This window comes from Gouania willdenowi, chromosome 13 (assembly GCF_900634775.1).
Source record: "Gouania willdenowi chromosome 13, fGouWil2.1, whole genome shotgun sequence".
NCBI lineage: Eukaryota > Metazoa > Chordata > Actinopteri > Blenniiformes > Gobiesocidae > Gouania > Gouania willdenowi.
Genome location: NC_041056.1, coordinates 9,401,541 through 9,424,696, shown reverse-complemented (window position 1 = coordinate 9,424,696; position 23,156 = coordinate 9,401,541). Strand labels below are relative to the sequence as shown.

Sequence of the window (23,156 nt, the reverse complement as noted above, 5' to 3'; positions counted from 1 at the left end):
TGATCTGCTACACACCAGATTATTATGGTTTGTTTTTGTTTTTACATTCTTATTAAGTTGAAATGTAATACTAGAGTAAGTAAGTCCAGAGTTAATGTCAATTATAAGCATGGTTATTTTCCCAAGTGGATTTTTTTTAACCTTTACTCCATCGTGTCATATCTTTATTATTAGCTCATTATTGTCTATGGCAGGGGTTCTCAACCTTGGGATCACAAGACACTGGGATGATTATTTTTTTCAATTTTTCTGCAACTACACCAAATTTGCCATATTTTAACATATTTTCATCACTTTTTATTGCCATATTTTTGCTCCTTTTAATGGATTTTTGCTACATTACTCCCATTTTTGCCAATCCTCCATCAAATTTCAGTGCCTTTTCTGCACGTTTTCCACTTTCAAAAATGTTTTGGCACTTAAACCCTTTCCACCCCTTTTCCCACCAAATGTTGCATATGTTGGCCCATTATTGTCACTTTCACCATATAGATTTAACCACATTCACCATTTGTCATGCCCATTATTTGCTAGTTTAAACTAATTTTTCACACTTTTTACCACTTTTTCTGTCCGTTTTGGCCACTTTAATCTGCAACTTTTAATCAATTTATGTGGTTTTTAAAATCCCATTTTCACCACCTTTTCTACCATTTTTTTTTGTCACATAACCTATTTTATTTCTGATTAAAACCAAGACACAAATGGCACAAATAATAATAAACTTCCTGGATAACAGTGGATATTATTCAGAAGTAAATAAATGTGGTTATCACAGATTCATAGAACAATTGACCATCATTTTGCTGACTTTAAAGTTAAGGAACCACTGGTCTATGGTATTGTATCGTGAACTGTATCGTCACAGCTCTACTTTTAATTACTCGAGTTAAAAAAAAAAGGTGTTGTGGTGTCTCCCTCTGTGTTTGCAAAGTGCTAACACACTTCATTAATCAAAAATGAGGATCCCATTAATGGGGGTCACTCAGGATCACTCCAAACAATTAGGTCTTGATTAAGATATTGTTCATCAAGACCACCCCCCTTACATCACACATGTGGTTGGACATCTTGCAATAGCGATACACAAACTATTCACTGTGGCAAAATAAAGTACACATATACAATTACTGCTTTCTTTTTTCCGCAGGAGCATTTTTATTTCTTTTAGATACAAAAAAAAAAGAAAAAAAAAATCCCATCTGTCATGAACCTCCTTGCACTCGGCCTGTATGAATAGTTGCTTTTGAAAAGGCTGCAAAGTGAAATGCAATGCCCCCCCCCCACAACCACTCCTCACCAAGGAGAGCAGACAAGTAATGAGAAAAGAAAGTGTAGGCAGTGAAGGATAATGGCATGTGTGAAAGGAAGAGAGAGGGATGAGGAGAAAAGAGAACGGAACGTAACTTCAGGGTCGGCATCACATCGACACAATGGTCCAGTCACTCGTTTTGTCCCAAAGGTCATTACAACAATTTAAAATCGACAACAGCTTGCACACACGCAAACAAACAAACAGACTTCAAAAAAAAAAAAAACCTTCAGCATAATTACGTACAACCATTATTACAACGTGTATGGTTGGCTTCATCCTGATTGCTAATTAGCAGCACTTACAACTAAAAGAGGTTTTTGTCATTAGAAGTGTGACAATGAAGTTTTTATTATCGTTGTACACGTAAAAGACTCCCAATGAAAACATGTCCTCTGGGTTTGATAAAAAACAACGGCAGGAACTCAGGATTTTTCTGCTCATAAAAGATGCAGTAAAGAGATCAGCTCAGTGCTCCACAAAGAGAGGGTGGTGTCACTAAATGGTCTCATCACACTGACATCCTCATCTTCAGTCATCTGCCTTTCATGTTTCAAATTAAATTATCACTTATACAACTTCTTGAAGCAGATCTAAAGCATACAGCACTGATCACGCTAACTACAGTATAACATTCATAATCAATAGACAAATACAATTGTATAGATAGATAGATAGATAGATAGATAGATAGATAGATAGATAGATAGATAGATAGATAGATAGATAGATAGATAGATAGATAGATAGATAGATAGATAGATAACAGCAGCAACAGAGTCAGTCAGCTGTTTCAAGTCGCGGACAGCTGGTCAAAATAAATACTATTTTGTGTACCCTTTGTTCTTTGGTTATTTCGTTTCTAACTCTTGCTCTAAATATCCAAATATCTCACAAACAAAACAGGTTAAAAAAACAAACCAAAAAAAAAAACAAAAAACAGGAAAAACACTGCTTTTCTGGTTTTGCTGTATTTCTGTTTTGGTTTTAAAATAACCTCACTGTTTATTTGTTATTTTGATTTGGTTTTAAAACGGAATAACCAAAGAACGAAGGGTACACGGATTAATACTAATTGTCTCTCATGTTGGACTTGTCTTTTATTTTGAAAGAAACATTTCTTTGCATGCTGTTTGCACAGGAAAGCATATAGAATTATGTTTAAAAAAAGATTATATATGTGTGTTTTCAACAGCTATTTTTGAAAAACTAGATGTGGTTGGTTGAATTCTAAAAAAAGGAACAAAAAAATGGGTCGCAATTTAATGACTGTGGCCAAATGTGGGGAGACTGTAGAAATATTTTAATTACATGGGGAAAGTCTCGTACTAATGAGTTCTTTGTATTGGTAATTCTTCAAACAGTAACAGACTTATCAGAGATGCTGCCTTCCCTGTGACACAAAGCTCAGTTTATAGCACGAGCTGATCAATAACACCATGTTTTTGTCCAAACAGCAGGAAAATAATGTTGCTTCTGCAGTCATTTGTCACGTGCAGCTACGATGGGGGGAAACATAAAGACAACTGGATTGAAAGAGAGAGATGGAGAGACGAGGAGGAGGAAGAGGAGGAGGAAGAGCAGAAGATGAAATGCAAATTTTTTGCTGCTTGCCCTGCACTGCTGGTCTAAGTGTTTGACAAGTGTGATGAATGGTGTTGCACTGGTACTGTTGCCCCCTCACCTCCACTCATTGTCACCAGTGCAGAGACAAAGGGGAGAAAAAAGCAGGAACATACCAGTGTGCAGGCAGTGGATGCTTCCTTTCATCAGAACACACACACACACACACGCTCACACACACATTGAAATTCAGACTCAGTTGTTCTCTCATTGCTTGATAACTTGTATCCTGCTGCAGCGAGTATTTGCTGAGCAAAGCTGATTTCCTTCTGCCTGCCTAACCGTTTTTTGACACTTCACGCCATCTTCACTGTCATCTGATGCAACAATTACAGAGTGATGTAGAAGCAAAACGTGCATCGAATGTAAAAAAAAGAAATGCTAAGGGAGCTCTCACTCTATTAGGTGCACATCTGTGCAGCAGTTGGAAATATGGAGGCGTTGCAGTGCACATATTATGGTGAAACAGTAGGAAATAAAAAATGAGAAGGCAGAAGGTGCTTTGCTGGCAACAAGCAGAGCAGTCATTACTCAAAAAATGTATTTATAACCCTATTTCTGGAGGCAGCACCATATATACCAGGGGCTTTTGTTTGTGGAAGACTGGAAACAGAAGTTTGCTGCAAGCATTTGTTTACTTAGAGAAAAGTATTCTATTTGTGTGTAAATATATATATACATCTATCAATAAAGCAAGGAGTATGTCTGTCTGTGTGTCTGTGGCTCAAATATCTCTGCGGTTCAGGGACAGACAGAGCTGAGACTTTCAACATGGCTGCTTCTTGGTTCAATGGTGTGCAACATCTGATTTGTTTGGACGCCCCACCCCCACACACAAGTGATGTTTTATAGGTAGTCATGGTAACTCAGGATAAGTTAGAACAGCTCAATGTTGACAGGTAGTCATAATAATAATAATAATAATAATAATAATAATAATAATAATAATAATAATAATAATAATAATAATAATAATAATTAATAATAATAATAATGATGGCTCGGATTTATATAGCGCTTTTTTCGAGGCGACTCAAAGTGCGCTACAGAAACCATTATTCATTCACACCAGTCACTCACAACAGTCATATCAGTGGTGGTAAGCTACAATGTAGCTGCCCTGGGGCAGACTGACAGAAATTTGGCTGCCATTTCACGCCCGAGGCCCCTCTGACCACCACCAACATTTTAAGGTTTATGGTCATGGGAGAAAAAAAGACCACTCAGTCACAAACAGTGTTGAGTATGTGATTTTTTTTGCCTTTATTAGTGTGGGCTTCCCTGCTGAGGATTCTGCCACCGTGACCCAGATAAAAAGGATTAACAGAATATAGTAGAGATGATACGAGGCTTTTGAATGTATAAAGAAATATGATTGATAGTAATGATAAAAAGAGGGTCTGCTTTGGACAATAAAAGGTTTTCACTGAGCATGTTTTGATTTTCTTCTACAGTGAAAAAGTACATATGAAAGGTTTCATGGAGGCTGTAGGAAGTAAACCGTCTCTCCCTCACCTGAGGGCAGTTTTTCTCAATCTTGGGGTTGTGACCCCATTCGGGGTTGCTTGGAATTAAAATGAGGATCGCCTGAAATATCTAGTCATTGACATCAACAAAAATACTGATTAAATAATACAAATTTACGTATATTTAACTATTATTATTATTCCCCACATACAATCTCAAACAGAAATATTCTACACTTGTACTTCCTCAAAAAAAAAAAAAAAAAATACAGTCACATCCTGGTTACTCTGTATTTATAACACAGTATAATTAACAAACATGATTAAAAAAAGTAATTCTTGAGAAATCTGATATAAAAATGGGGTCTTGACCCAAAAAAGTTTTTGAACAACTGCCTTAAGCACTGCCCAAGATCACATTGCAATTTTTATTGTTTATTTAACATTATTTTAACCAGACACAGTTCTTAGCACAATTGAAGATGATTTCATCTTAGGAATGACTGAAAAAAAATAAAACAAATATATTTCTATTAGCCGCTTTTTACATTTTTCATATTAATCTCCTAACTTTTTGGATTTTTGGGTCACATTGTATAGTTTGCAAGAATTATTTTGTGGGTAACTTGTAGAATTTCATTACTTTATTTATTTATTTTTTTTGTATTATAACATATATAATATTAGTCAGTTTTTCTATTAACAACCAGATAAATTTAAACTTTTGTAATTGAAAAACATTTCTTCGGATTAAAATAGAATTAGTGAGATCAAAGTCAACTTGAAAGTACGATGCCTGAAAAAAGTTGTCTGAATAAATGAAACCTTAACATATTATTTCAAAAAAGAAGACAACTTGCTGGAATTGTTACATGGAAGTCAAGGAAACTTCAAAAGAAACTTCAAAGGAAACATCAAAGCGATCAGCAGACGCCTCTGACAATGACTGGCAGTTGTCAGTCGAAACACATTCTAATTTGTAAGATTTTTTGTGGGCAGCTGTTGTAGGATATTACTTTACTATTACAGCTCAGTCAGTTTCTCGAATAACATCAGATTAATTTAGATTTTTGTAATTGAAAAACATTTAGCGGTAGTGTAGAGTTAGCACAGGAGGTGGTGGGAGACCTGAAATCTTGTTTTTACTAAATCCCTCTTGTACAACAAGGACATGCATATCAATATGATTTACAGGTACCAAAAAATGTCATTGTGCTGTAGTGAAAGAATTCAAACACTTTCAGTTTTGGTCAAATTGAATCTTTTATAGCAAAAAGGCAACACACAGATAGGCTACAAAGAATCAACAATATTGAGAAAATGAACCCCGAAAAAAAGAGGAAAAAGCAATTCCATCCTTCCAAATAGACATTTTCTCTTTTGTCTTGGCAAGCAAAAATGTGAGCAAAGTTCTTCCCAAGTTGTGTCAAAGGAGTTTCTTTAAGTTTTTGACATGAGAGAAGACAGAGCTGTGCAATGAACATGCAAAGACGAAGAGTGACTCATAGACGACTGAACCCGGGCTGTGACCACAGCGTCACCTCCTCGCGGCCTCGCTGCTCGGCTCCGACAACAAACTTTTCACGAGAAACAAAATGACACGTCTTATATCTCACAAATCTTTATGCATATTTCACAATATATTTTTATTATCATTTTAATAAATACAAAAAAACAACACTGTGATCTCAAAAGAAAACAATGATTATTAAAGAGACACGAAGATGCATTAGACGTTAGAAATATCAATCTTAATTTGGTTTGTTCTTTTACTGACATCTTGTCTTAAGGTGGATGATTCATCAGCACGTTATACACTCAAAGAGTTAAAATCCACAGCAGAAAAAATCCAAGAGGGCTCGACAGAATTGAACGTGAGAGGGACAATTTCATTGATGTCAATGGAATGGCGTAAATTGAGTGGAGATGCGTATGGATATATACACATATATACACATACATAAACACCACCAGAATGTAAAATAACCTGAGATACTCTCTGCACCTCATTCCCAGAACATTGGCCACTGGGTGGATGATTTATTAAAAAACAAAAGGGACAACAACAGTACGACAGCTTCTGATGGCCTTTAGATTCCCAAGTCCCGCCCCTTCATCAAACATTTGCTGTACAAAAACAAACAGTCATCATCAAACCACGAAAAATCCTGAACTGTAACGTTGAAAAAACTTTGTTGTAAGCAGCGTTTTGAAGTCCATAAAAGGCATACAAAGTAACAACCAATAAAAAAATGTCTCTAAAAAGCGGCAAACGACAGCAGTAGGAGTGTGTGTGTGTGTGTGTGTGTGTGTGGCAGTCAGATAGAAAGTGTTCTGCTCCACACTGTGGCTGTAGACATGGAAGGCAGTGAGACCCTTCAGAAAATGAAACCGACAATGTACTCGCTTCTCATTGTACGCACACATTATAACGTTTTCCTTAAAGGGTACATGTAGTGAAAATATATGTAACAAAAAACTTGTTTAATGTATTACTAATAAAAAAAAATATGGTAATGTTTTGTATAATAAAAAAAAAACTAATTAAAAGGACTTTTTAGAAGGATTTTATACTTTATGGCATAAACTATGGAGAGCCGCCATATAGGACAGGATATGACGGACTTTTTTTGATCGGCCCGGGCGCAACAGGTCTGTTTACACAGTGGGAAGTTTTGTTTTTCTGTTCGCACTTGGCGCTAAGCAGCCTTCGGTGATAAAGTGCACCATCCAGGTTGTACGTTACAAGAGGATTAAATGTCACCTTTCTCACCAACTATCTGCTTCTTATATGCGGCCCTGCGCCGACTCAGCATGCAGAAACAAGGTTGTGTAGTTCGGTGCTGGATCTGCACAAATATGGCTAGCAATGGTGATGAAAGCTGCGTGAAAGGATATCTGTTGGGAGATGGGAGAAGGCGATGAGAATCAGCGCTGTAAAGACAACGTAACAGCTCAACATTTAGCCACAAGAAGTGCGGTTTGTGCCATGACACCTGCCCATAGTATCCCCTGTATGCAGAAACGTTGTAGTGATCAGAACAATATGTTTACAAGCTGCATTGAGATTTACTGTGAAGGAATTCTGTCGGACCGTGTCTGGTTTCTGGCCAATAGCTTAGCCCATTAGCTTAGCCTATTAGCTTAGCCAGTAGATCCCTCTCATAGCAGCTTGGCTTGAAGCGATCCCCGCATATCACAGAATTTTGTCAGAACGGAAACATTTTAAGAGTGTATCCCATACCGTTATTATGGAGCCAACGTCTGTATAGCTCTGACTTAGTGTTGTTATTTGGCATAGAGATGCAAAATAAATGTTTTTGTGGGGCTTTTTTCTAGTTGTTATAGCAACCATTGGCTTTACACTCCATCATTGTTCAGAAACTGGAGAACACTGTTGCCTAGCAACAGCTAACAGAATCAACAAAAATGCATCATATCCTGTCCAAAATGGCGACTCTCCATAGTCAAAGGTATAAAATCGTCCTAAAAAGTCTTTTTATTGTGTTTTTTTTTAATAAAAAGGTGCACATATTTCATTTATTGAATACATTGAACACATTTTTTGTTTATATACATTTTCACTACAGGTACTATTTAATGTCACTGTCGCAGAGCTGTGCCGATCATTTTTTCTCTTTTACCAACTATCTAATTTACCATCGCTGACCCCCAGAGCTCTGTGTGTTGTTTTCTCAGGTGATACCTGCACCCTAACACACACCTGACAACACGCATTAAAACAATAAGTGCTCTAAACGCAAACTTAAAACATGGTCAGACATAAAACAGACAATGTAAACACTTGTTGCTCCAGTTAAAGTTTATTTAGGAGTTTCCTCCCCTGCTTGTGTTTTCTACCTCTTAAGGCCTTAAGAAAATCTGTCTCTTTAAGTGCTTTGATTGGACTGCAGCATGACAGATTTCACTGTTTGGACTGATTTATTCTAAATGTGCTGTTTTTTTACTAAAGCAGGAGCGTAAAAAGAGCCGGACTACAGTATGTCTTTATGTGGTAAATCTGCGAAACAAAAAATTTGAAATGCTCTGTGGCCTATATAAAGTATAAAATAACTCATCCTGAAAATAAAAAAAACGTGCCTGGAGGACTAAATGTTTCCAATATCAAATAATTAATGCGGGGCGGTGATCAGGATTTCAATAATAATAAACCGAGTCAGCTACAGTAATCCTAATTTATCCTTTGTGATTAATTCCAGTCTTAAAACTGCTTCTTAGACCCTCACTTGATGTTTACCAGCCTCTGTGGAGATTGTTGTTGCTGTTTGTGAGCAAAGCTTTACTCTTTAATATCTCTCTGTACATTTACTATATAATTTTCTTCTCTTTACAGTACAGAAACTCCTCTTCACATATTCTTCCGGTTCTTCATGTCAGCAGGAGCTATGTTTTTGTGCTTATCACCAAAATTGCAGTGCAAAAAACAATAATTAATAATAATAATAATAATAATAATAGGATCATTAACGGTAACTTTCAACAAACAACGGATAATTAAACAAATATTCCATGGCACAATAGCCATTCAATTCACATATTATACAATTAACCAGATGAAACCCAAATGTCTCTGTAATGGGAAAAAAGAAGCTTAAACTGAATTAGGCTTTGCATAGCAATGCAACAACAAGTTAAAGAATATATTTACAACAAAGCAAAATACTTTTTTTTTTTAAATCAGGAATAGTACCAGAAAATTTGTTCTCAGAGCTGTTTTCAAGATTGTTTTTTTTTTTTTTAAACTTGCTTTTTTCTAACAAACCAAAACCAAAACCAAAAAAAAAAACAGTAAGGTAGGAGGTGGAAAATATTTTCTAGAGGACCAAACATAGTGAGATGTACAGTATGTCTGTGTCTATACAACACATTTACAGTTCTGTGACGCTGCGTCCGTCTTCTCTGAGAACCCACAAATAAAGAGAAAAGTTCAATGACCCAACATGGAGGGCGTCATTCTTCAGGAGAGATCAGCTTTTCTCCAGGCACACCACTCTGTGGAGAGACAAGTGGAGAAAAGGAGACGTCAGCTTAGTTTATACTGTATATATATATTAAAGGAATCGTGTTTAACTAAAGTTTGATGCTATCGTATGATTATTTATTCCTTTTATGAAAATGCAAACCAACACAGATTCCCCATGTACATAAAACAATATCACAATCCAAATGAAACAGATACATGATTGGAAAGGAGCAGTAAGAAAATGTAATTGTCATATTTCTGCCCCTAACGTAATCAATACATAATTGATGACCCCACCAACTTCAGTTCACATTACGTTATGGTAGATGACAATTGGCTCATGAAAATGACACGATATTTTTAAAAAGGAAGAAACAATAGTATTTTTTACTTGAACCCCCCCCCCTTCCTGTAATATCAGAAAGAACGCTTCCATGTACCTGTCTCTGCGACTTTATATCCCACAATGCAATGCTCGAATATGTGAAAAGAGTATTTATGTTAAAATCAACTTTCAAGCGGCAATTTCAAACTTTTACATCTTTTTTTTTTTTTAAGCAAAATATCTCCAATTTATTGATCAATGAGGCACACAATACAATTTGTATCTCTTAAAAATGTCTCATGAGTGGAAGCTTTGAATTATTCTACAAAAATAAAAATAAAAAATCTGCAGGAAAAACAAAACATGCTTGAATAATCAATTTGATGTCGTCATCATTCCTCCTCAAATCAAAGCCACTTCCCAAAGTACAGTATCTACCAAGAACAATAATAAATCAGACAACTGCTATTTAGGAAATCCACTTTGATCTCCTGACATGTTTCAACTGTCAGTCTTCGTCAGAGGTGTCTGCTTTGATGTTTCCTTGACTTCCTTAACATACTATTCAAAAAGAAAAGAAAAAGAATCTTGCTGGAATTACAACGCGGAAGTCAATGAAATTTCAAAGGAAACATTAAAGGCAGTGGCTATCCGTAGGGTTGCTGTAACAATATACTGACATTCTATCCGTATCCAGTTTAGATCGCGTGACTAAGACTAAACCTTACCATAACTCTAACCCTAACCCTAAAAATTGTTGCGATATTGGATTATAATCTAACCCTAAAACGCTATGTACATGTACTTCAGAAACCGTTTCAATAGCACCGGGGGTTGTCCGTACGGCAACCGTATGAATAGACACTTTCAACATTAAAGCGATCTGCAGATGCCTTTGACAAAGACAGCCAGTTGACAGTGGAAACATGTCAGGAGATCAAAGGTAATTTTCTAACTAACAGTTGTCTGAATGAATGAAACCTTATGTAATTAAAAAATATGACACAAAGAATCTTGCTGGAATAGATAAATCATTGGCCACAGGTTTCATGTATGCACCTTGACTCCTAAAATGCTGCAGTATTTTATTTCATTCTTATTATAAACATTTAATAACTTACATAACTCTCCAGAGTACTGTCCTTGTCCGTTGGTCCCGAGGAATTCAGCGTGCTCTGAGGCCGTCCACTGCTGGGGTTGTCGTGGACCCTCCATTTTCCGTGGCCCCGTCGAGCTTTTGGAAGAGGCTGTGCCAGAGGAACTCTGGCCCCCGGGGGAGGGAAATGATGGTTTGCTGTATGGCAAGCACCCATCCTCTAAAAACACACACATGCACACATACAGAGTTCATGAGGAAAGATTCAAGTGTGACATGTATTGTTGTATCGCTGCACATCAAACATCTGATGGAAGGAGACAAAAGCGTCTCAGCAACTCCTGACATCTGCAGAATAGTGATGCCAAAAAACCATTGGCAGAGCGTGCCACGAAGAGCAGCCTCACACATGGCTTTGTTGCAACCAGCTTTATGAGGAAGGGGGTGAGGGGGTGGGGGGGAAATACAATAAAACAGGGTCCTTAGGCTGCTGTTGTACCTCCTGCTGCTGGGCAACATAACACTGACCCTCAGCAGTCTCTGTGAAATCTCATCAAAGTCATCCCCACTGCTGTGCTAATGACTGCTACTGTGTGTTCTGACCTCAGTACATTAATTCTAGAAACTTCATTTAGTCTTCTTTTTAAATAATATATTAACAACTTTTTTCAGGAAAATTACTTTGATCTCCTGACATGTTTCGATTGTCAACTGCCAGTCTTCTTCAGAGGCATCTGCTGATCGCTTTGATGTGTCTTTGACTTCCACATAATAATTCCAGCATTTAATTTTGTCTTCTGTTTTAACAATATGTTAAGGTTTCTTTTATTCTGACAACTTTTTATCAGAAAAATTACTTTGATCTCCTGACATGTTTCAACATTTCAACTGCCAGTCTTCTTTAAAGGCATCTGCTGATTGCTTTGACTTCCAGGTAATAATTCCAGCAAGTTCTTTTTGTCTTTTCTTTAATAATATGTTAAGATTTCGTTTATTCAGACAACTTTTTTCAGGAAATGTACTTTGATCTCCTGACATAGGAGATCAAAGTTAATGCTGAAACTCATTATGTAATTGATCAAAGTGCATTTTCTGAAAAAAAACTTGTCTGAATAAACGAAACCTAAACACATTAATCAGTAGCTCAGACATAGACAACTGGCGGGCCGGTGGCCTTGGTCTTGGCCCTTGGTCTAATTTTGTGTGGCCACCAAAACGAAGGGAGGGAATATACAGCCCGACATAATGCATAAAATTACTCCCAAAACACACAAATCAACAGCTTAAATGCAAAAAGTACACTAAAACACGCAAAAAATACACAAAATGACAACAAAGACAGACACAACAACCATTTAAATAAACAAAATAACTACAAAGACACACGCAAAAAAATCCAACACATTACAGAATAGATTCAAAGACACACAAACTGTCAACAAAATCGTAAAATATGACAGGAAAATACAGAAAACAACAAAAATGCAAAAAAAATATATGTATATAATAGTATTAAATATAGTGATACTTAATAAACATAAAAATGTGTATATTGTGATAGAAAATATTGTTAATGTAAATGATGCCACACTATTTTATATTTAATATTTAATTGATGAAATTTGTGTTCTAAATATTAACTAGTATATAATTAATATTACGTACATGCATGTGTATGTATATATGTATGTATGTATGTGTGTAAATGTGTGAACGTATTTGTATATATGTTTGATGTGCATGTATAAACTGTATATATAGAACTTTGTGCAGAATATGTATTGAATGTGTATTGTAAAACTAGTAACATTAGTTTCCTGATTAGTACTGTATTTTTTTTTCATATTATCTAGACTAGAGCCTTGTTTTGTTTTTTTGAATGAGTAGGTGTATGTATAAGCTGTTCAAATGACAGAAAAGTATACATAATTACAAAAACACAGAAAATAACAAAAACACACATAATGACTCCAAAATCACAGAAAATTACTAAAAACTGAGAAAAAAACAAAACCAGACAAAGGCATTAAAAAGATGACAAACCCCACCCCTCTTGTGTTAATGCTCAGATTGGTTGTTTCTCTAATTGCTGACGTGAACGTTGATAATGTGGCCCTCGGATCAAATAAAATCACATTTTCATGGCCCCTGCTGTGATAGCGTAAACTCTCTGACACATGAGTGACTTCACCTGCAGAGTTAAATGTGTATAAAAGCCGACTGTGGACACAACCTTTGCAACAATAAAAACAGGGAAAGTAGGAGGAAAAAAACAAAACAGCACAAATGGTGGGAAACGTTCATGCACTCGCACATACAAACACACAGATGGAGCAATGAGAGGCGGCTGTTTGTGTGAGAAATGAAAGCTAAAGCGATTAGAGTGCATTTCAGTTGCTAGGGCCTTCTGCCTTAGTTGGAGAACAGCAGACTCATACTGGCAACAGTTACACTGGGGATGATGAGGGGGGGTGGGGGGATTTCTGGAAACCAGAGCAAGTGGCAGACTGTGCAATCTGTTCATGGTAGCCTCGCCTCAGAGCTGCATGAAAAGCTAACTTCCACATCACAACTCGGCAAAGAATCCCTTGTCGCCCCAGAAAAGTAATATAGCTAAATCTATTTTTAACGTATCTCTTCATTAAAATCTGTATTACATTATAGAACATTGCACTTTTCTCTCGAGTCTCACATCAATATTCTATTACAACATTAATTTCTGGGTTATAAATCAAAATCCTGATATAGATTTTTCTTTAGATGAGTTAATAACTGGAGCAAATTCTGATTTATTCAACCTTTAAATTATTACCATTATAGTTTAGGGCACTTAAGGACACAATAGGGTATACTTTACACAACAATACAGTATAAAAGAGTGCAGCTGCAATTCATTTATCTTATTTTGTGAGTCCCAGCATCTTTATTTAACTGAGACTGTATATTAAAAAAACATCTCAATGGAGAGATAAGCAGCAAACTGCAGTGTTAGCTTTATTATTAGCCTAAAGCAGCATTTCCCAACCTTTTTCCGTTGTGTGTACCCCCTGAGCCGTACCCTCTCATCACTCCATTAGTACCCCTTGTTTCATTTACATGTGGTTTAGATGTCGGCCTCTGAACTCTCAGACATGCACAACTGGCCGGCTCGGTCTCATTTTGTGCAACCTCCAAAGTAAACGCAAAATAAATTACTCCAAGACACACACAACGACAGAAAAACACAAAACAACAGCAAAGAATAAACAAAATGACAACAAAATGACTCCAAAAACACACATTATTACAACAAAAACACACAAAAATATTAAAAAAAGACAACAAAAAATACAAAAGGAGTCCAGAAATACACAAAAGGACAAAAAAACAAAAACAATCTATAGAAATATGCAAAATGAATCCGAAAACACAAAACATCAACAAGTGCAAACAAAATGAGAGAAAAACACACAAAATGGGAGAAAGAATAAACAGAATTACAACAAAAACAGACAAAACCTTTTGTTCTTTCCTGTATTATTACCCCCACTGTGATAAAAGTTCCCCCCCTCTGAGCGAGAACAAAAGGAGCAATTATTATGCACGTCAATCCGCACCACTTCGATTTAGTAAAGATATTTGCCATTTACAGTAACTTAGGGCATTCTTTTTTCCCTGACATTCTATGACTAAATATTATTAATCTAAAGATTAAGTAAAACAAAGTATGAACTTTTTTCGAGTGTGCATTCATCATACATATTGTACATCAGGAAATAATCTTGTAATCCTCATGTTCACAATTGTTCAGTTTCATAATCTAAACATTTTGATTTTGATTGAAATTATTAAATTTTTCCATTGATAACGTTGATCATCAACAGGCAGAAAACATGTATGAAATAGGATATTCAATTACTTATTTTGGAAATAAATCTTCATAAATGTTTCCAAGTACCCCCAGCAATGTGTTTAAGTACCCCGAGTGAGACACGTCCCCCGGGTTGGGAACCACTGGCCAAAACTAACAACTGTGTCAAACAGACCGATTATTAAATTATTAAATATCTAGCACAGAAATGACAGAAAATACATAGAAAGTGAAATGTATATGCTATTCAGACACACAAAAATTTGACATTGCATTGATAAAAAAATATAGACAACAACCTGTATTATTAATATGAATATATGTTTAATGTAAATAGGTTTATGCTCATAGCATATAAAGAAATCAAAATATGCAAATGTTGATTAGACAATAATATACAGTTCATGGGTTTACAATCAAGTTCAAGTCAAAATGCCTGAATAAAATTCTTAGGCTACACATTAGAGGTTTTATCTCACCTGTTTTGTGGCCCCTGCGCCCGTCCTCTGCTCGTTCCATGGAGCCCATTCTGTCTTGAGCCTGTCGATGATGATCCAGAGAAGTGCGCGTCTGTCTGTCGATGGAGCTCTTCATGTTGTCCGGTCCACAATGGGGTGCTGCTAACAATGGTGGGCGCTCCAGAGAGGAAGCCTTCCTATCTAAGGGTGGCGCCATGCTGCTAACACTGCGGGCCCCCTGGATGCGGCCCTGGCCCTGGGAAGGAGGGGGCTCGGGGGGCGGAGGTAGGTCTGTGTCAACGGGAAACCAACAGTAGATCACATTGAAATAAGTTGTTAATTTATAAAATGAATGATGGTTCAAACAAGGGTTGCGGTCAATGATAATTTTAATTGTATAATTAATAACTAATTACAATTATGATGTAATTATATATATATATAATTACACTTATGATGTAATTATATATATATATATATTTTTTTTTAAATTGGGAAACATTTGTACTGTTGTACCCATTATTGAATTGTAATTGAATTCAGGTACAGTAATCGACTGTGTAATTGTATTTGGCATGGAAATTCTATAAAAACTGTGATTGATTAGGAAAATGCTGCATTAAATAATTCAGTTTAATTTAAATCAACTGTATTGTAGAAATATGAGAAATAATACAAACAATTACAAAAATAACACAGATTTTGCCGATTTAAAGTGTAAACAGTGCCACTTTAACGCAGCAACATAGATTCACAATTAATACCAGTCTGAAATTTACAATTTAATTAATTAAAGGCAAATCTCGGGAACATTGTTACAGTTCTGTGACTTACAAAAATAAATTGGATGGTAGATAATATTTTTTCTGTATTTTACAGCTGATTTAACCTAGCCGTTATCGGACCGCACCGCCGCACAGGAAAGATTTCGCCTCTGGGACGCGTTTATTCACTGACTTTGTGTGTAATCTGGATGAACATTTTGTGACGCATCCGGTGTGAACGCAGCTTTAGTCATTGTGATTAATTGTAATTAAACTTTAGTAATTGAGAACATTGTAACTTACTTAAGGGGGAAAAACAATAATTGTAATTTTAATTTTAATTGGGAAAAATGCCGGCCACCGTAATCATAATTGAGTTGCAATTTAACATGGATAATTAAAGATGTAATTCTAATTGAAAAATGTAATTGACCCGTTAACGTCTATTTTCAGTGTGGATCCTTGGCCGCCTTACCGTCTGCACCAGCGTCTCTCCGGTGAGGGGTTGTGCCCTGACTTCGGGGTTTCCGTGTGGGCCTGGTGGCCCTCTGGTGGCCCAGGCTGTGTGAACCAACCGTGCTGCCATCTGTTGAGAAGGGACTGCTGGGCCGTGGCCTGTGGGACAAGCCTTTACCTGCAGGAAGGATACAAGAGCATAAACCCCATGGTTAAAAATAGATGTTAAACAACCAAAGACGGAGCAGTGAGACAGTCCTCCAGCCAAAAGCTACAGCAGGCAGATTATTAGTGACCATCCAAAGCCCTGATTGGAAGCAAAGGTAAAGATTGTTTATTAGGGGAAGAGGAAAGTGTCCTGGATGTGGACAAATAGAACATTTATTTACACCAACACATTTACACCAGCCATCAGGACAGTAAACTAAAACACAGAGATACACTGGTAAGATAAGGGCAGAAGGTTTACCTAAAGGAACCCAATGAAAACAGTCGTAACACTTTAAAGTTTTATACATAAGGCTGACATTAAACTGTCAGTATCTGTCATTAGTATGAATAATAAGGTGTCGTGAAGGCTGTCATTAAGTGTTGTTTGCTAAATTATGACACCTTTGGAGCTATGTTGGCATTTTTTGGGATAAGTGGAGGGTGGGGTTAAGTAAGGTTAAGGGTTAGGATTAGAGCCAGGGTTGGGGTCAATTGTAATCACGTAATTGATGATAAATTACAATTATGGCGTGATTATAATTATAATTTAAAAAATCTATTGTTGTCATAAATGTAATTCAATTATAAATTAGTTCAGATAATTGACTTTGTGATTGTAATTGCCATGGAAATTCTATAAAAATTGCCAATTATAATTCAACACAAAACTGGAGAATCATGTTGCATTTCTATGTACGGTTCTACGTATTTGTAGTTAAAAAATATTAAAATATGTTTCAAGTATCAAGCTTTCACACATTTTACCATTAAAAAAAAAAAAATACATCTATATTGACACAAAGAAGGCTCAAGGCTCAATTTTCATTCATTAGGAAGCTTAACAAGAAAACCAATCGATATGAGAGAAATTAGATGATAGATATTTGCTTTTAGTGTATTTTAAAGTTGATTTATGACCCGTTATCATAAGAGATGTTAACAGAAAGCTAACACAGGAGGAAGGTTAACTTTTATTAGATTATTTATTTCAGGCTCAGTAATTGAGAACGTAATTGTAATTGAACTTTACTAATTGAGAACGTAATTGTAATTGACTTTCTAAGAATAAAAACTAATTGTAATTTAATTGTAATTGGAGACGGATAATTGAAGTCGTAATTGTAACTGAACCTAAAGAAGGGTAACAAATGACACTTTTTATGTCATAATAATGAGAGGTGTCATGTCATAGTAATGATGGCGTAATGTCAGCCTTATTTATAAAACCACAAGTAAAGTGTTACCAAAACAGGTACCATGCACAGAATCCACAAGCAAGGAAAAAGGTGGGGAAACTCCAGCCAATGTGCACTAGCTAGAAGGTAAGAAATCAGATGTGCAGCCCCGGCTGTGGATGTGTGACCAGTGTTTGACCACCACACCAACCTCTCTTGCTGAGGCTGGTGCCCTCCAGGCGGTACCCGGCCCTGTCTGCTGCAGCCACCAGAGCCTGGGCAAAGCTGCAGTGGGTAAAAATGGAGCCGTCAGACGAGCTGCCCAGGCTGGACCTATGGCTGGAGAAATTACGGTCGTCTTCTGAGGCCGAGCCCCACCCGTTCACCATGGACCCTGTGGAACACCGCAGGTTTCAGCAAAACTGGGATGGAATCTGTACGAATGAGTATTAATCTTCATTTACTGAAAACTTTTCAGGGTTTTCTCAGCGTTATTTGCTATGATTCAACATTGGGATGCATGAGGGGATAGAATGGATGGAAGAAGTGGTTTCTGCCACCTTTATTGATTTGGAATATGCTGTAGGGAGTCTGTGTTGCTGCAATTGACCGCTACAGTGTAGCCATTCAGTTTTAGCCTCCACTCTTTTATCGATTTCAGACAGACATATACAAACACACACACAATGTAGAAGCAAAACTGTCATAAACTTGTTTTCTTCTTTTTTTGAAAAAGTGCAGCGCACCTGTAAAGCAAAGTTGGAGAGAATACCTGAGGTGATCACTCTATAACACTGGTATGTGTAGTAGAGGTGTGCATTGCCATGAATCTGATGATACGATACAATTCACAATTTGCACGTCGCGACACGATATATCCCTAAACAATACGATATATATGCGATATATCGCAATATCAATAGTTAAAAATTTCAGCTTTACAAGTACAGAATGGTATGAAATACAATTTTCTTTTAATTGCTTCTTTTGATTGCTTCTACAATCTATTCAGTTCTAAATATTTACTGACACCTAGTGGACAGGGCGTTTATGTGCTATGCGCAATTACATTTTTTCTTTCCGTTAAAAAACATGATTAAAAAAATCGATTTTGAAATTTTTTGGATCAATACGATAATCGTGCAGCGAAATATTGTGATTTATCGCCAAATCAATTTTTTTCTTACACCCTTAAAGTGTAGCACTGAATGTATATTTAATGTCCCAAAGCCTATTTCTCAATTAGTAAATTATTAATCACACAGGAAGTTTAATCATATGTATTCATAATCAGGAAGTAGCGACCCTTTGAATACGGAGGCCAGGATGTGGATATTTGCAACATTGATTTATAAAAATCGTTCAAGGCATAATGTCAGACTTCGGGTTTAGGAGCTACTGTATTCTTTATACTCTATCTTTAAATTTGCCTAGGCAATGCTTAAAATATAAACCATTAATCTGGCAAAATAAGATATGCACAACCTCAGTGACAGCTTTCAGTTGAATTGTTTTGGCAAACTTTATGACTGTGGCATTAAACCAAGAGCTCGGCTCACTTACACAATTACCCCCCCCACACACACACACACGCACACACACTGAGGGATGTGATTGAACACACTGGCTTTACAGAGAAGCAGCAAAGTGCGGGGGTAAAGGTTGATGTGAGTACAATGGAGACTAAAAGTTAAGCAGGAGGATTTATTAGAAAGGTCAAATGGTGGTACAGTAGGAGCTAGCATTAGTGCAGATCACAGTTGGAAAAAATAATGCTCAAGAACCTCTGACTTTTCCTTTTGAAAGTTTGGAACTCGTAAGAAAAATACAGCAAAATCCTCATAGTGGGGGTTTGGTTTGTGTCCCAAACTTCAGAAAGGTTTTTTAAGTTTCATGTCGAGGCCGTCCCTTGATGCAACTAGAGGGAATTGCACCTTCAGCGGGAAAAGTTGCAACAGCTTTTCACTTTGGCTGCAGAAAAATTCTCCCAGATGACTGGAAACTTCAATAAAATATAGCCTTGCATAGGGTAGAGGGCCCACTTACATGACCCATTTTTTCACTGCTCACTGTAATCCAAAGCAGTAACTACTTTTACCCTTCCATTTTTTTTTCTTTGAAATTCTCTTCCAAGAGTTATTCTCTAAGAAAAGAAAGAAAGAAAAAAAGAAAGAAAGACAGCAATTCCACTGAGTCCAATCCTCCACAAAGAATAGAGCAGATAATCAAGTATAGGCAGTGCCAGGCAAAGCGTTGGAGCTTCAAAGTCCTCCGGCCGAGCGAGGGAACACTGCCTCAGCAAATCACATCACAGAATGACTTTCTTTAACTGCCACTCTCTACCACTAGACCTCTGGAGCACTTTCTATTCTGAGAAACAGCGCTCCAATCAAACTGTAATCATCGTAACATCATTTGATCAAAAAAAATCTATCAGATTTTTTTTGCCGGTTGTGGAAATATAATTTATATCTGTTGCTCCTGACCACTGTTTGCACTGCAAGTCTGTCATTTTATTGAGTCTTGAACTAGAGCAATGAGCCAAACCCTGTTTTTTTTAAAAAACAGTCAATGATACTCTTCATGCTACAGGATATGGTCTTATAATCCAAGGCCAATGAATGCTAGGATGGTTTGGGCCAGTAAAGTACAGACTGGATCTATCCTGCCACCTAAAGTGATTTACAGTTACACACAAACTAATCTGAAAACTGATCAGCAAGGCTTTAAATGAAAGTAATCAACCAGAACACCTATGTGCATTGCTCAATGTAGGTGAAGCTACTTGACATGACATCCTAAAACAAAGATATTGGTATAGGGTTGTTCAATATTAGCCTTTTGCCAAAATGTTCAATATTAGCCTTTTGCCAAAATGTCCAATATTAACCCCCTACCACCTGTAATATTAACATCTCTGCCTGGGTTGTTTGTCTATAAAATGGTTAGTAAATGTCCTCTGAGGAAGTATTTTTACCCTTTTTTCCATAACACTTTAGACTTTCAATAACTGGCATTTTTATAATTATTTGTATTTTTTTTCCATTTGTTACATGTTCTATTAGTGTACAAACAAAATATATTTTTGAGATTTAGTAGAAAGAAAACGATGAAAGATCAAATGAAAAAAAAAAATTCAAAAAATATATAAAATTTAAAATGTATAAATCTATTTACAAACAATGTCCTCTAGGTGTTGAACAAAAGCAACCTTACAACCGATATGGATATATACATAGACTCCCTCCCCCAACTTAATTTAAAGATAAAAAAACAAGTTAAGCCTATACTTTTAATGTGATGCGCACATGGATCTCCTCCACAAATAAAAATAATCTGTGCAAAATTAGAATACTTGTTAAACTTTAGTTATGAAAAAAGTGCCATATTTGTTTTTAACATGTCAGTTTTTTAGTATCGGTGGAAAACCCGATACCAATGTCAACCAATGTTACATTTTATGGCAAATATCGGTCGATAATTACGTTCCTAAAGAAATACAATACAAATGTATTCACTTTTTCGTGGAGGCTCAAGCTATAAATGTCTGCAAAACTCACCACAACACCAATACTTAAATTTGTCAGTGAAATATATTTCGTATTAGCTCAAACTGCAGAACACTCTAAGCGTCCAAACTGCTGATGAAAAACATCCCCTCAGGAGGAAAATGTTTTTTCTTCTTCTAGGGCATCGATGAAAATGCTTGATTTACTAGCCTTTGGTGTAACATTATAAAGACAGACCTATTTCCATAATAATAAAACAATGACAAATTTATCAAGTGATGTTTGACAGAAATCGCATTTCTACACTCCCCTGTTTGCACAGCCTCAAAACGGTGGCCGCCATAAATCTCAGCAGCTTTCCCATATCTTCTCTTTTCTTTTGTGAACCCTGCAGCTGGGACTGTGTCTGTGTTGTCATCTGAGAGGGCGAGAGATAAAAAAAGGAATAGCGCTGTCTTCGGAGTAATACTGCGGAGACGAGATGTAGAAGATTAGGGGCCAGTTACTGTCTTTTTATTCCTTTAAATACATCAGAAGTAGCATGTGTCAGCACAACACAAGTCACTGTTCAATCACTGAGAGAAAAACATCTCTTTAAGGTTGTTGGACAGGGTAGACTTCAACAATGTATGTGTTGGTATTAACCCTCCAATTATCCTTGGGGTCAATGTGACCCCATTCTATGTTCATCATTCAAAAATTAATAGTTGACTTTTTGTATTTGCTTAATATTTTATGACTTTTCCTAATTTGATGGGTACAATTGATTAAGCATAAACTTATCATGATGCTATGTTTTTCAATGTGCTGAACGCATATTGCATCCATTAATGTCCCTCTGGGGTCAATTTGACCCCAATCTGTTTTTGTGTAAAACTTGTCTGCCTGTGTGTGACCTTACATCCCCACACACACAGGATACTTTTGAGTTGATATATGACATGGGGGCAAGAAAATATCTTCATTTTGGAACAGCTCTTTCACAGTGAAAGTGACGTAGAGGTAGAGACAGAGGTCTTGATAGTAAATAACCCCAAATATGTTATGTAAAAATATGTAAATAAATATGTTTAGGAGAGGAAAGGGGCGTTCCCAACATCAATCAATTATGGTTTATTCTGTGAGAGTCATGAATGTGCACCCCAAATTAGAAAATATTTGGATGGAAGACTTTCAAAATACACTACTTCTAGAACTGAACGTTTGACCTGATGGTTGCGCTACAGGAAAGGTCATATCATCACTTCAACCAATAGGGTTCATAATGTTGTTAGTAAAGTTGAGAAGATTTGGATGAAAACTATTCACGATAAATTAATTCAAATTTAAAAGTTTGGTCTGATGGTGGCGCTAGAGAACAGCTCAAGGTTTGATTTCCATGGGGTTATTTATGTATTCAACAAAGTGCCTGACACAAAAACTTGAAAAATAATTTTCTAGAGGCAAATATCCCTGGGGTCAGATTGACCCTAAGAGTAAAATGTTAGTTATATTTGAGAATAATAGGAGGGTTAACCAGTTTCTACATACTGTTTAAAAAAATAAATAAAAAAATAGAAGGCTGGATGTTGTATTGCATTAAATAAGTACTTTCATGTTATTTCTTTGAGTCTGTAGCCCATTATTTAATGGGAGAAAAAAAAAGTGTTTTCACTATTCAGATTACAGATGGACAGTGGAGTCTGGTCAATGTGGAAGGGACAGCCGAGTGCCAAGCCCTGCTGCTGCACTGCCATGCCCTTCATATGTCCCATTCGCCCCCCAACAGACGGCTGTAAAAGTTTCAGGCAGCAGTAAAAATGGAAATGATGCCTATGGTCCGGAATAGAATATGCTGCACATGAAATATATTTCAAATCTCTTCGGGAAGATATGGAAGGCACCAGCTCCTGAGCGGTGTGAGGGTTAAATCAGTCGCCGTCGTCTGC

The 23,156-nt window shown here is 36.5% G+C and overlaps 1 protein-coding gene across 11 annotated transcripts in view; it reads right to left on the bottom strand.

Annotated features, from left to right (window-relative positions):
- Positions 1–7,653: 7,653 nt before the first annotated feature.
- Positions 7,654–23,156, bottom strand: part of robo2 (roundabout, axon guidance receptor, homolog 2 (Drosophila)) — a 401,621-nt gene continuing 386,118 nt past the window's right edge. For 10 of the 11 annotated variants that reach the window (XM_028464058.1, XM_028464064.1, XM_028464060.1 and 7 more), the window contains 5 exons: positions 17,931–18,113; positions 16,354–16,512; positions 15,136–15,405; positions 10,832–11,026; positions 7,654–9,414 (listed from right to left, as the gene is read on the bottom strand). In XM_028464058.1, coding sequence (XP_028319859.1) covers positions 9,413–9,414; positions 10,832–11,026; positions 15,136–15,405; positions 16,354–16,512; positions 17,931–18,113 — 809 coding nt within the window. In that variant the 3' untranslated portion in view covers positions 7,654–9,412. The remainder of the gene's footprint in view (positions 9,415–10,831; positions 11,027–15,135; positions 15,406–16,353; positions 16,513–17,930; positions 18,114–23,156) is intronic. The other variant, XM_028464066.1, reaches the window with a different exon arrangement.